The 13,104-nt window shown below is 40.8% G+C and overlaps 1 protein-coding gene across 1 annotated transcript; it reads right to left on the bottom strand.

Moving 5' to 3' along the window:
• Positions 1 to 5,415: 5,415 nt before the first annotated feature.
• Positions 5,416 to 13,099, bottom strand: LOC146592978 (uncharacterized). The gene is made up of 6 exons (XM_085310090.1): positions 13,076 to 13,099; positions 11,828 to 12,212; positions 9,897 to 10,068; positions 7,415 to 7,593; positions 7,121 to 7,217; positions 5,416 to 6,212 (listed from the first exon to the last, which is right to left on the bottom strand). The coding sequence occupies exons 1-6, from the start codon at positions 13,097 to 13,099 to the stop codon at positions 6,056 to 6,058; spliced, it is 1,014 nt and encodes a 337-aa protein (XP_085166216.1). The 3' UTR covers positions 5,416 to 6,055.
• Between the last annotated feature and the right edge of the window lie 5 nt (positions 13,100 to 13,104).

Genomic DNA, 13,104 nt, shown 5'->3' with positions numbered 1-13,104 from the left:
AGACCAAGTCCTCTGTAAAATAACTATGAAAAAAATAAAGCATAATAAGATGTAATAAGATGTATGCAATAACATAAATTGTTATCCTGTTGATGATGTTTGAGCATCATTCCTTTAAATGGATTTTAAAGTCAKAYCATTAAACTTTAAACCAAAAATAAKGTATCGAGAACATATTAACTGGATTCTTAACAGTATTTTAGTAATCCGTGTTTTCTTTTTAAAACAAAGCAACACAACTAAAAGTGCTTACRCGTAGCCTGTTTCACCTCAGTGTCTCTGAGCTTGCCTGGAGAGACACAATGTGTGATCTTTTAACTTGGTGCTTACGTAATGCCCCCTGAGACCGAAAGACCCTTGCAAAGCTCTCGATAAAGAGACCATCAGCCTGGCTAGGGGCCTCTATATGGAGGTCTACCACGTTCTGGTGGGCATGTGGGGAAAGAGGAAAACTCTGGCAGGAGGTCACAGAGGCAAAAGCCAACCTCCCCCCCCCCAAAAAAAAACAACCAATCAACCAACCAACCAAACAAAAAATCCAGAAACCCCCCAAAGCTAAATCCACAGATCTGTTCCAAGATCCCTGGACAACTTKGAGCCCCTTTACAGGTTTCTTACCAGTCCAAAAGGCTGTTTCCTGCTCTTTGTATGAAACACTCATGAACTGTTCTGCTGTACAGTAGTTTTCTCCTTTAAATACCAGGTCAGCAAAATGAAGCAGCAATCAGCCGAAGAGTAGCCAAAAATAATAGTCAAATGAATGTTACTCTTTTTTTTTTAAGCAAAAATCCAGGACATATATATCAAAGGTCAAGAAAATGTGTGTGGTTATGTGGTTAGCCGGGGGAAAATTTAATGGCTTCAAAGTTTTCTTGCATAACCTGAACACTGAATTTTCAAATCGTCTGTATAGGAGGTATATCTGTATAAAAAATATGTRATGGAAGAGATCAAGAAGCCATTTATATTTTGAATGACTGGACAGGTACTTGAATCATCGAGACAGAGAATGTCACTGAATGTAATCATTGTGGGTAGCACTCAAATAACATACACCTTAAGGATAAATCTAAGATAAGATAAAAAAGGAGATAGAATTGCACCAGTGCACTAATACATTCTAAGTAGTTTTAATTTGCAAAGTATCTCAGAGATAGCTATGAAATGTTTTAAGCTGAAACATTTAATGTTGTATGTGCTACTAGTTTTCATTATTTTGAGGTATTTTGAGGGTATCTATTATACTAATGTTGTGACAAAGTTCTCTRGGGCTAATAATAACTATGGGTATGGGAAGAGAAGTATTGCACAGTTCATGAACCTCATTCTGTTTTACTCCTAATTAAGTATTGCATTTGGTTTCTGAATAAAGCTGCAGAGAGAGATGATGCCTGTAATGTTAACAAGGTGCTTGCATAATAGTTGTTTTTTTAAGGTTAAACTTTAGAAGTATTGCATTAGCCTGAAAGACTTTTACATAAAGTAATGTAATGTACTTCCTAGCTGGGGCATACTCACTGAACCATGTAACTGGAGAAAGACAYCCACCTCATGTGTCTATGTTGAAAGCAATGTTAGATGCAACCAGGATTCATAGAACAGAAAACCAAGGGAGGAAATCTATATTCACCTGAGTTTGTCTCAGGCAAGGCCAACCGAAGCACTGTGTGTGTTTTCGCTGACTCTAAACTATCATAAAGTGTTATGATTAACCTGTCTGCTTGCTTTAGGTAAGGCCTGCTTTTCCAGCAGACAATATAGCAGCACTTTGTGTTTCGTACTGTTCACCCATCAAAATGGGTGAACAGGATATTCTCTTCCTGACCAGGAAGAGAAAGTTGATGAGGCCTTCTACAGACAGCTGGAGGTAGCCTCACGATCACAGGCCCTGGTTCTCATGGGGGACTTCAACCACCCTGACATCTGCTGGAGGGACTACACAGCAAGGCACAAGCAGTCCAGGAGGCTCCTGCAATGCATTGATGATAGCTTCTTGTCACAGATGGTGGAGGAGCCTACAAGGAAGGGTGTCCTGCTGGACTTTGTCCTTACCAACAGAGAGGGACTGGTTAGAGATGTGAAGGTTGGGGGCAGCCTTGGCTGCAGTGACCACAAAATGGTGGAGTTCAAGATGCTGCAGGAAAGAAGTAAGGCAACAAGCAGGATTGCAACCCCGGTCTTCAGGAGAGTGGACTTTGGGCTCTTCAGAGACCTAATTGGTGGAATCTCATGGGTTAAGGCCCTAGAAGGAAGAGGGGTCCAGGAGAGCTGGCTAGTAGTCAAGCATCACTTCCTCCAAGCTCAAGAGTGGTGYATCCCTATGAGTAAGAAGTGCAGCAAAAGGGGCAGGAGACCTGCATGGGCGAGCAAGGAGCTCTTGGCCAAATTCASACAGAAGAAGAAAATACACAGAATGTGACAGAGGGGACAGGCTACGTGGGAGAATTATAGGAATGTTGTCAGAGTATGTAGAGATGCGGMAAGGAAGGCTAAGGCCCCGTTGGAATTGAGTCTGGCAAGGGATGTCAAGGACAACAGGAAGGGCTTCTTCAAATGCATCAGCAGCAAGAGGAGGACTAGGGAAAATGTGGGCCCACTACTGAAAGGGGCAGGGGCCCTGGTGACAAGAGATACAGAGAAGGCAGAATTACTGAATGCCTTCTTTGCTTCAGTCTTCACTGCTAAGGGCAGCCCCTAGGAATCCCGGAGCCTGGATGTGAGGGAGAAAGTCTGGAAAAGGGAAGGCTTTCCTTTGGTTGAGGAGGATAGGATTAGAGACCTTCTGGGCAGGCTAGACATCCACAAATCCATTGGCCCAGATGGGATGCACCCACAGGTACTGAGGGAGCTGGCGGATGTTGCTGCCAGGCCACTCTCCATCATCTTTGAAAGGTCCTGGAGAACTGGAGAGGTGCCTGAGGACTGGAAGAAAGCCAATGTCACTCCAGTCTTCAAGAAGGGCAAGAAGGAGCACCCAGGCAACTATAAGCTGGTCAGCCGCAGCTCCATCCCTGGAAAGRTGAYGGAACAGCTCATTCTGGATGTCATYTCCAGRYATRTGGAGGATGAGAAGGTGATCARGAGTAGCCAGCATGGATTCACCAAGGGGAAATCYTGCTTAACCAATCTGATAGCCTTCTATGATGGAATGACTGGCTGRGTAGATGAGGGGAGAGCAGTGGACAYTGTGTACCTTGACTTCAGCAAGGCTTTTGACACTGTCTTCCATAACATCCTCCTAGAGAAGCTCAGGAAGYGTGGGTTAGACGAGTGGACAGTGAGGTGGACYGAGAACTGGCTGAAAGGCAGAGCTCAGGGGGTCGTCATCAGTGACGTGGAGTCTAGTTGGAGGCCTGTGGCTAGTGGCGTCCCCCAGGGCTCAGTACTGGGTCCCATCCTGTTCAACTTTTTCATCAGTGACCTGGATGAGGCAATGGAGTGCCTCCTCAGCAAGTCTGCTGATGATRCCAAGCTGGGAGGAGTGGCTGACACACCAGAGGGCTGTGCTGCCAGTCAGAGAGACCTGGACAGSCTGGAGAGTTGGGCAGAGAGGAACCTCCTGAGGTTCAACAAGGGCAAGTGCAGAGTCCTGCACCTAGGGARRAAYAACCCTAGGCACCAGTACAAATTTTAATAGAGATACAAAACAGCTTCTAAAAAGCACAGGAGATTTTCCTGAAGTACACATCAGATAATCTAGTACTATTCAGTAAATATTCAGAAAAAGGAACAACAGGAAACAATGGACCAYTTTTGCTGTTTAATTCAAAAGGAGAATAAATTGCTTCCTAGAGACATTTTGAGAAGCTGTATTTTAAGTCATGATTTCTGGTCTGTAAGGCAATACCAGGTAGTTAGGTGTTATGTGTGAATTGAACCCTTAGTTCCAGTGACTCATTGGCATCCTGTCATCTAGGGTTGTGTCTTTATGTCTAAAGTAACACTCTGGCAGGGAACATTTCTATAGCAAATTCACMCAGATTCTTGAAATATCTGCAAGAAGAGAGGTAAAACTTCAGGCAGACACGAAGCATGTTTTGTTGTTTTATGCAGTGGTGAAATTAAGTACTATATCTGCTTTCAAGTTTGCTGCTTCTGCTTCACACTGAGAGAAAAGCTTGTGCAGACACAAGCTCTTTTTTCCATGTTTTTGATGTTAATCTAATAAATGTTTTATTTTTTCTCATAGAAAAATGTTATTTTAGATTTTTGTAGCTTTGTTTTAAAAGGTAAATTACTGCTCAGCTTTTTATTCTGAAGTAATAAATTYGACTTATTTTTGTCAAGGTTTTACAGGTGACAATCAAAGGGATGCTGGGTGCCTCTACTTCAGAGAGCAGGTAGTCTATGTAAAAGGTACATGAAATTTTTGTCAGCCAAATTTCTGCTCCAGAAAAGCTGCAATGTCTCATTTCCCTGAGCTGTAAGTGTTGGTAACATCATCATATATTAAGCTAGTGAAAGGAAGTGTATCTTGGCAAGCACCACTGACAACCTTCTGTAAAAAGTAGGAGGTGGAAATGGCTCTGTAAGTGTATGTAACATTGCCAATATCCTAGCTGTAGTTAATGGGAACTTTTCTATTAATTTTCTTAGAGATTAAATAATCATATTCTTCATAACAATCATACTACATAATAAAATGTGCACCACTAATGCTTTGAATTATGCATTGGTAAATTATTAGCTTTCTGGATTTCTGTTAAGACAACAGTATACATTAAGACCACAGAGATCAATTTTTCTACAGAGCTTTACTGAGATGGGTGAAAAGTTTTCTATATAAGAGATCCTTTTCCTGTGGAATTTGAATGAGTAATTTTAAAATAGGTACCATTTCTAGTGAAGGAAAGCCATGGAATTTTGCTTTTTCCCATAATAATACTTTCAATAATGAAAACAAATTGTCAATTTTTATTTTCTTTTTCCTTCTTTTTATAGTAGTGTAGCTCCCTGTTAATTCTGTTTCAAATATATTTATTTTAGTGAATAGCCAGAAGGACTGATACAAAGGAATGGCTTATATATTTGGAGGCAATACTCCATGTGTTTTTATAGACTTTTTGTATTCCCACTGATTTACAGAATGRCATGAGAGGCTTATGGGATTCCAAATATTCTTCCAAGTATTTTGCAGTAAGTTGAAGAATCAGGAGGGTAGACTACAAATAAACTTGGTAGTGCAAATATGGTATCCAGTTCATCTTGAAGTACATTTTTTCACTAGTGCTGTTGTTTACAGCTAATAATTTAAACTGTCTGGTAAAATCCTGTTCTGTTCCTGAGTACATTTCTGAAATCTGAAAGGACTTTTACCCCTGCATTTTATGTCTCAGGAGCTAGTTTAAATGAAGACTTCCATATAGAAAATTGGTATTTCTAGTTTGATAGTTTATTGTTTTTGATATCTAATGGATTGGGAACAAAGTGAGTTATGTAATTCAAAAAGACATTTTCTTAAGGATTGCTATGCAAAATTTGCAGAGAACATTTTAAGAATTATTATTTTCATTTTCCCATTAATTATTTTCCTTAGCTTGCAGTGCTTTTTCTGAAGCTCTCTAAGACTAGTACAGAATGTGGAGACATTTCTCTTACCTAATGGCAGGGTAGCAAAATGACAGGTCCCCTGTAGTGCTAATTTTGAAGATTTATCATTCAGACAAGCTAATGTTTGAAYATATTTTTTATATAATAGAAAGGTCAGGTAGATTTCAACTAGTAGTAGTCCTGTTGTCCTAACCTTGAAACAGACAAATTAACATACTGGGAAACATCTAACCGCCCCACTTCATATTTTCTAGGGAGCCTAGCATGAACTGTAAGTGCATTGGCAATCACCAGCTTTTTTCACAGAGCCACTTAAAGCTTGCATCTGTCTATGATAGAGTTTGAAAATGAACCGTAGTATATTCCTCCACTTCATAAGGAATTTAAAATTATTATTTTTTAATAGCATCTGAGACTCAGTCACAGCTTTTCTTGCCTGCTTGGAATAGGCAGTGGGGAAAATAGAAGAACAGATGCATTTAGAGCTGTAATATCCTTTTGCACATCAGCTTGGGAGCACTTCACTGGGTATAGGGAGGCCATTAAGAGCTGCTAGGATGTTTTCAACTGCTTCCTCTGTTATCATGCGGGTGGTCTTYTCTGTTTTAATGCCAAGGTGGGGTGTTATAATGATATTCTTTAATTTTAATAATGGATGATCTCTAGAAGAAAAAAAAAGAGGTGTAGTTAAATTATCTGCTTTTATTCATTCGAATGAAGAGCCTTGCTTTGGCTTTTGCATTGTATTTAAATATGTAGTTAATTTAATATAACTTCACATAAGTCCCACTTATATCCAAGGACAGATCACATGCCTATGGGCCCTGTTGAACTGCATTCAAGTAATTYTGGATATGAAAAGTGTGTGCTATGAGTTTATACTGTGCCCTTTTGTCTTAGACCAGAAAGAAGTTTTGGCCCTTAGGCAGCAATTTGTACAATGTCAGAAGAGAGGATTAAGCATGTCCAGAAGCATTAGCCCTACACAATCGCCTGAGCTTTATTTACCTGGCTCAGATAATGGACAGCAATGTCCCAGACCTGCTGACATAATGAGCCTGAGCTGCCCCCACTCAAAAACCAGCCAGCACTGTTAACTTTGTAAAGTATAGTTCTGCTAGATAAGCCCCCCCCTCTTTTTTTTTAGAAGCTAAATAGCCTCTGGGACAGAGAGATCTGCAGTACTTCAGTTATCAAGAGCCTTGTTTTGGGGAAACAAGCCTGGGGGAAGGGATGCCCGGGACAATGAGGCAGGATTGAGGAGGAGTGACTCAGGCAGCTTCCATGCATGCATGCTGTGTCCTTCCTTCCCATGAAAAGACCTGTGAAGCACTGTTGCCCCTTCATATTGTGATTCTGTTGGGGGGACTTAGTGTTTGCCTTGGCACACATGACCCTCCTGCTGTTCCCTGGCGCCCAGTTTCCCTCAGGCCTGTTATCRCACCCAGCATCTGGGCTGCCTCCCATTCTCATGCACAGCACCCTCACCCAAATGTGCAACCCAGGGTCTCTCCTAGCGCTCCGGGCACTGTCTTGGGTATATTTCTGARAACTGAATGCAGATGGCAACCTGGGCAGTGGCTCCGGGTAGGTGACATCCAAAGCTGCAGCCCYGATAACACCGTCCTGGAGAGCTCTCACCAGTGCTTCTTGGTCAACTACTGCCCCTAGGTTAGAATAAGAGTGTCTCTGAGTGACATTTGCAGGCAACAATCTGAGAGTGAAAAGAGAAAAGAAAGGAGGAGGGAKGATTTTTTTCCATGGCTGGTCTGTATATTCAGTCACATGGTTCATGCAGCTTGGTACTATGCAGTGCAACAGGACCTGGCTCRTATTTTGCAATCGGACCAGCTTGGGATGTTACCTCGGCTGATGTTAATGAGAGTAGCYGTGGGTTTCATCAGCTCCATCTCCCTTTTCCCAATCAGCTTGTGTGTCTGAGGTGTCAGGCTCACCACCACCATCACAAAGTCTGACTGCTGGAGCAAGCTGTCTATCTTTTCACAATAGACAGCACCGACAAGTTGTTCCTCGTGCGTTTTCCTGTTGGGGGGGGGGAAAGGATCATGTTGTATTTCAGGCAGGCAGTCTTGGGAATGTTACTTTCTTCCACAGTGTMCCTGGTACACAAACTAAGGGATAGGATTATCACAAGCAAGCCCCACAGCAGGGAGTAGATGGCCTGCCTGCCTCTCAGCCGCTGCAGTGCAAAGCCCTGTGGCTTATTTTAACTCTGCAAGGGGATAGAAGCAAGGCAGTGGAGCAGATGTCAGCACATAGCCTCTTCTCCAGAGTCCCCTCTAGGGACAGTGCACCTCACAGGATGCAGTAATCACTCAAACCAGAGCACCGAGGGTCACCAAAACTCATCTGCTTGAGCTCTGAAAGAGACCCTGTCAGTGGTCCACATCGTGTCAGCACCCTTCAGCAAGCCTGTTGTTTTGCTGTAGATGGGACCARCAAAGCAGCTCCTGTGTGTTCCAGGACTTGCACATAAGGAAGTGCTCAACCAAAAAGTTACCAGAGTTGAACTTTTCATCATAAAAAAAGAATTGTGGCAATTTATCTTATTGTTTTTAAACCTAGCTACCTAAACTTTGAGAACTGAAGAAGAACTGATAGGAGACTGGAATATAAATCAGTATGATCTTTTGTTCCTGAAGCCCAGAGAATGGTTTTTGAAATATCTCTCCCTAAACTAGCAAGCAAGCAAGAAAGAAGTCACACTAAGGAAATAACTTCAGTTTCACTTCAGATTATGTGTCTGCTAACACATGTATTAATTATTTTCTTACAGAGTCCAAGGTCCAACAGCAGGGCCTAAGTGGACAAAGAACAAAATGGAATAACAGCCAGTTTTGCAGCAAGGAAAGTCTGAATACTCAGCTAAACTTAATGTCTAAACTTACTAGCTATGTTTTTCTTTTCTGTTGCTCAAAGCATTGATTATGCACCACAGTACTCCCTTACCTCAACACTATTTAAAAAGACCGAAAAAAATGAGCCAGAGGGACTTACTGATAACCAACAAAAGAAAATAGTAAGATTTGTGCCTTACTTCCTTTTCTTTGTGATGTATAAAGAAAGCATGAAAGACCTTTCCAGTACAAGAGAGACATGGTGCTACGGGAGAGAGTCCAGCGTAGGGCTACGAAGATGATCAGAGGGCTGGAGCACCTGCCCTCTGAGGAACGGCTGCGAGAGCTGGGCCTGTTTAGCCCAGGGAAGAAAAGACTGAGGGGGGATCTTATCAATGTCTATAACTACCTGAAGGGAGTTACCTGAAGGGACTACCTGTCTAACATGCTCTAAGTGACCCTGCTTGAGTAGGAGAGTTGGACTAGATGATCTCCAGAGGTCCCTTCCAACCTTACTGATTCTATGATTCTATGACCTTAAGGATTCTTTTTTTTCCCTACTTTTTTGTACTTCGATTTGCTTAGCTGTTTTTTATAATTTCAGAAGTAACAAGAATGGCAAGTGTCATCTATCCTAGTGATTTGGTTAGAGCTAGCTAAAGCARTAACTCTGCTACTGCATTCTACGTGTGGAGCAACTCACTAAAAGCCACATGTACTCCCACTGCAACTGCTCTTAGTATCAGGGAGGAGTAAAGTTGTCTTAGTGTAGATCAGGGTTTATAGCAATAAACATTTGCTTTGCTCATTGACTGCATCCAAGCTACCTGCAATGGTTTTAGGGGTCTTTCTGTGCACACCGGGAGCTCTTTCACCTTTGCACTGAAGAGACCTTGGACTGAATCTCTAATAAAGATCAGTTTCCCAGATACACAAGATAAAAGGGGCTAGAAACAAAAGGTGAATTCCTGGCTTCTGAGAAATACTTGGCAAAATTCCTAATGGCTTAAAGAGGGGTGTTATATTTTTTTCCCCCACCAAGGAACAACCTCTCAGTCCATTAGTTTTYATATTTTGCTAAGCATACACTTCCTAGTTCTCCAGTCATTCAGTTTCAGCAAGGTCACTCTTGAACTTTGGAATGTGTGGGGGGAAAAAAGAAGAGAGAGTTACGTGTCATTCTAGTAARATATAATAAGAATACAAAGGTGTAAGCTATATTTTCCTTCTCCTGGTCACATCTCCAGGAAAACATGGCATTTCTAATCCTAAACCTAAATTAAGTCCCCAGGTATTGTTTAATAACCAAATAATGCTTTACAAGACTGATCTGAGGCAACTGGTCTTTTTTTCTTTTGCTTCAATCCTGGCCACATTCTCTCAATTCTTGCTAGAATTATGCTGACATACTTTCTTGAAAAGAAAAGGGAAATATTGACTATCTGAAAAGGAGTTTCTGCTCTAATAAGGTTCAATACATATTTTTACCTCCGTGTCCTGTTGTGGTACAAAATATTCATTTCAAATGCTCTGGCTCTCAGAGCAATCTTATACCCAATGCTGCCCATTCCAATGATCCCCAGAGTAGCTCTGGTAACTTTAACTCCCAGAAAATCGGCCTCACAGTACTCCATAGCTGGAGAAACTGCAACATGACAGCCTACAAGAGAAATGGTTCTGATATTAGAAATGGGCTGGCTCCAACAYGGAGGAACAAAGCAAGAGAGTGGGGCCTTAAGGTGCGACTGTAACGTACATTCATGTTTAACAATTACAACACATTGTTTTAGATAGCAGTGATTTTTGTAATGTCCTAGATGACTCCTAAATACATCATCTTTTCTTGCCATGTATGTGTCATGCCCTATTTACTCCCATCCTACTACCAAAAGCCTCTTGATGCCATCCCCCCTATAAATCCTTTTACCTCTCTGCATTCATAAAAATGTTGCCCTGTTCTGCAACAATAACCAAAATAATTATTATAAGTAACATTGCAGTATCTGGAAATCCTTGTGAACAATAATGCCAGATGTTTGTGTCACTGTTTAGAATAAGAAGAGATTTCCTGYTCATCTCTGTCACTTTTATTGAGAGTATGTCTTCTTTTAAAATCACCACTCCCCTAGATTATCTGCAATTTCTCCTAGTTTATCTGTTAAACTTGCAAAATTTTCTATTTATTTCTGCTCAATGCAGAAAATAAGCTTACAGGCACAGAGACACACTGTTTATTAGCCTGCTGGCAAGGTGAGAGGCTTCTGATATTTTAGTTCTCTAAAGAAAAATACTCTCTCTGATATTGCCAGCCTTTCTAAAACATAAGCAGAATACTGTGAAAGCAACAAAAAATGCCTCAGGATAATACTCAATCATGCCAAAGCAGAGTTATCAAAAAATCATATAGATAGGAGCAACCATTAATCTCCTTTTTAATCCATCTCCTCCTTGTGCAGTAGAAACAGATCTGTGGGGAGACAAGTCTCTCTCCTTTGAGCTTCTTAGAAGCCTGTGGTACTGTGGTGAAGATAAACGTAATAGGAGAAAACAGAAGTTTTTCTTTTCTTTTCTCTCTCTCCCTCTCTCTCTCTCTTTTTTTTTCGCTGAAGCAGGAGGCATTCCTGGCAAACTGAGGATAGGTGTATTTGGAGAAAGGGCAAAGAAAATTTGTGGAGTAAACTAGAACAGATGCTATTAGGAGAAACTGCAACACTGTCTCTGATGCYCTTAAATCCCTCAGTTTTGCACCAATGCATTTCAGTTCCTGAAAACATACCCATGTCTCTGTCAGCCCCAGCTTTCAGCACATGTCCTTACTCTGCTTTGCTGTTGTCTCCCACACATCATTTTTTCCCATCTTCCTGTGACCACCAYGTTACTCTGATCATTGCCTTTCTCCACTTTTGGTCAACAGCACTGTACTGCTACCACATGAAGAAACAAATGTCTTAAAGCCAAATGTCATAGTCACTGCAAATGCGTTGTTGAAGAAGGTCAGGGAATACACATCTTTCAGATGTGAGAAGCACACTTCAGTGTGTTGTTCAGTTGAAGCTGTTAGCATTAATTCTACAGCCATATGTATTCTAAAAAATGAATTCCACCTTCTAAGAAAAACATCAAGTCCTGTCAATAAAGCACAGATGCCCTGTCAATAAAGCACAAAGTTACACTTGAACAGAATTTGATGAGAATCTGTTCAAGTATAAATAAACTGACATGATTTTATACTTGGTTGAAATATATGTTATATATAAAATAAGTTAGTAAAACAACTATTCTATTTGTCATCCCAACATATTTTCTGGAATTTAGATATTCACATTTTACTACACTAACGATGACTCTAGAAAAAGCCAAGTTAATGGTATGTAAATATTGTATGATTTCCAGAATCCACAGAAGAATTGAAAAGTTACCTTCTACTAGTCTTCTAGCAGATGCCAGCAGTAAAGCCATCCCAGTATCTGCTGTGCTGCTGGAAACAGCACGTGGAGCATTAGCCATTTTCACACCAAAGGTAGCTACAAGTTTCAGATCCAGGTGATCCATCCCTACTCCTGAATTTGCAATCACTTTTAAGTTTGGCAGGCTCTGGAGGAGCTCTTGGTCAATGACCGGTTTGTGCCACCACAGATAGATTGCTTGGACCTTTTTACTCAAACGCTTTCTGTCTTCAATAAATTCCTTCATGGTGATGAGGTAGAAATGTTTCTTCAGGAACTCCACATGGCTATGCAGTACCCCATGTATTCCTCCTATTTCATTTACCAAAAGCCCAGGTAGCTCTCTTCCTCCCACGATCTGCAAGAAGAAAGACACATAGTGCTGAGTTATTCTGAGACATTTTGAAGAATCATCACTTTCCTGTCCTGAATCATGACGACTATTGCAAAAGATCTTATAAAGCTCATATTTATATAGGGAGTTAAACAAAACAAGACAAGAAAACAGTTATTTTAAATATACTGAGCCATTTCTGTTGCTCATGGGCTGTAAGGTTTCATATCACTATCACCAGACTCATAACACTGAGAATTATTTTTGATTTATTACTTAGTTTCAGACCATGAGTAATCTGGTGTAATAAATCTTCCCTAGGCTGCAATCACAAATTACTATGTGTAAGTAGCTCAGAAAGATGTTGGACCAAATCTAGTTCCTGAAAATAAATTGCATGGCTTCATCATGAACCTTGAATTACCAAGTTAATTTTTAAATGCTTCGTTACAGAGGTTTTCATGGTCCCCTGTCCTGCAGAAACACCAGTGAATTCTTAATTGCAGTGCACTCTCTTGAGACTGTCATAAGCTAACAATATAATAGCTGCTTAGGCAATTGTTTTCAAACAAGATTGCCTAAARTAAGCACTAGAATTAAAATGCTTTTTTGCAAGAACCACTGACCATTTTTATAGCTCCCAAAGGGTCTATAAAATGGCAGCTCTTAAAAAAAGAAAGGGACTATTTACAGCTACTATTGATTTTTCTTTGGAATTTTTTAAAGAGCTTGTCTGTGGGAAGTGGGCGGAGTTGTGCAAGGGCTGAAGGTCTTTCAGTCCCCTATAAGAATATTTGCTGTTGACCTGTTAACAGTATTTCAGTGTTTGCATCTGAATGTCTAACTCTCAGACTGTTTTCATTTACTGCGCTAAATCTTCATTTTACCATTCTTCTAAGAAGCCTGACCATATTGG

Source organism: Rhea americana, unplaced genomic scaffold (genome assembly GCF_003343005.1).
Source record: "Rhea americana isolate MKP2758 unplaced genomic scaffold, rheAme1 scaffold_31, whole genome shotgun sequence".
Classification (NCBI taxonomy): Eukaryota; Metazoa; Chordata; class Aves; order Rheiformes; family Rheidae; genus Rhea; species Rhea americana.
Note: the sequence above shows the minus strand (reverse complement) of the source record. Positions and strands in the feature narration are given on the sequence as shown.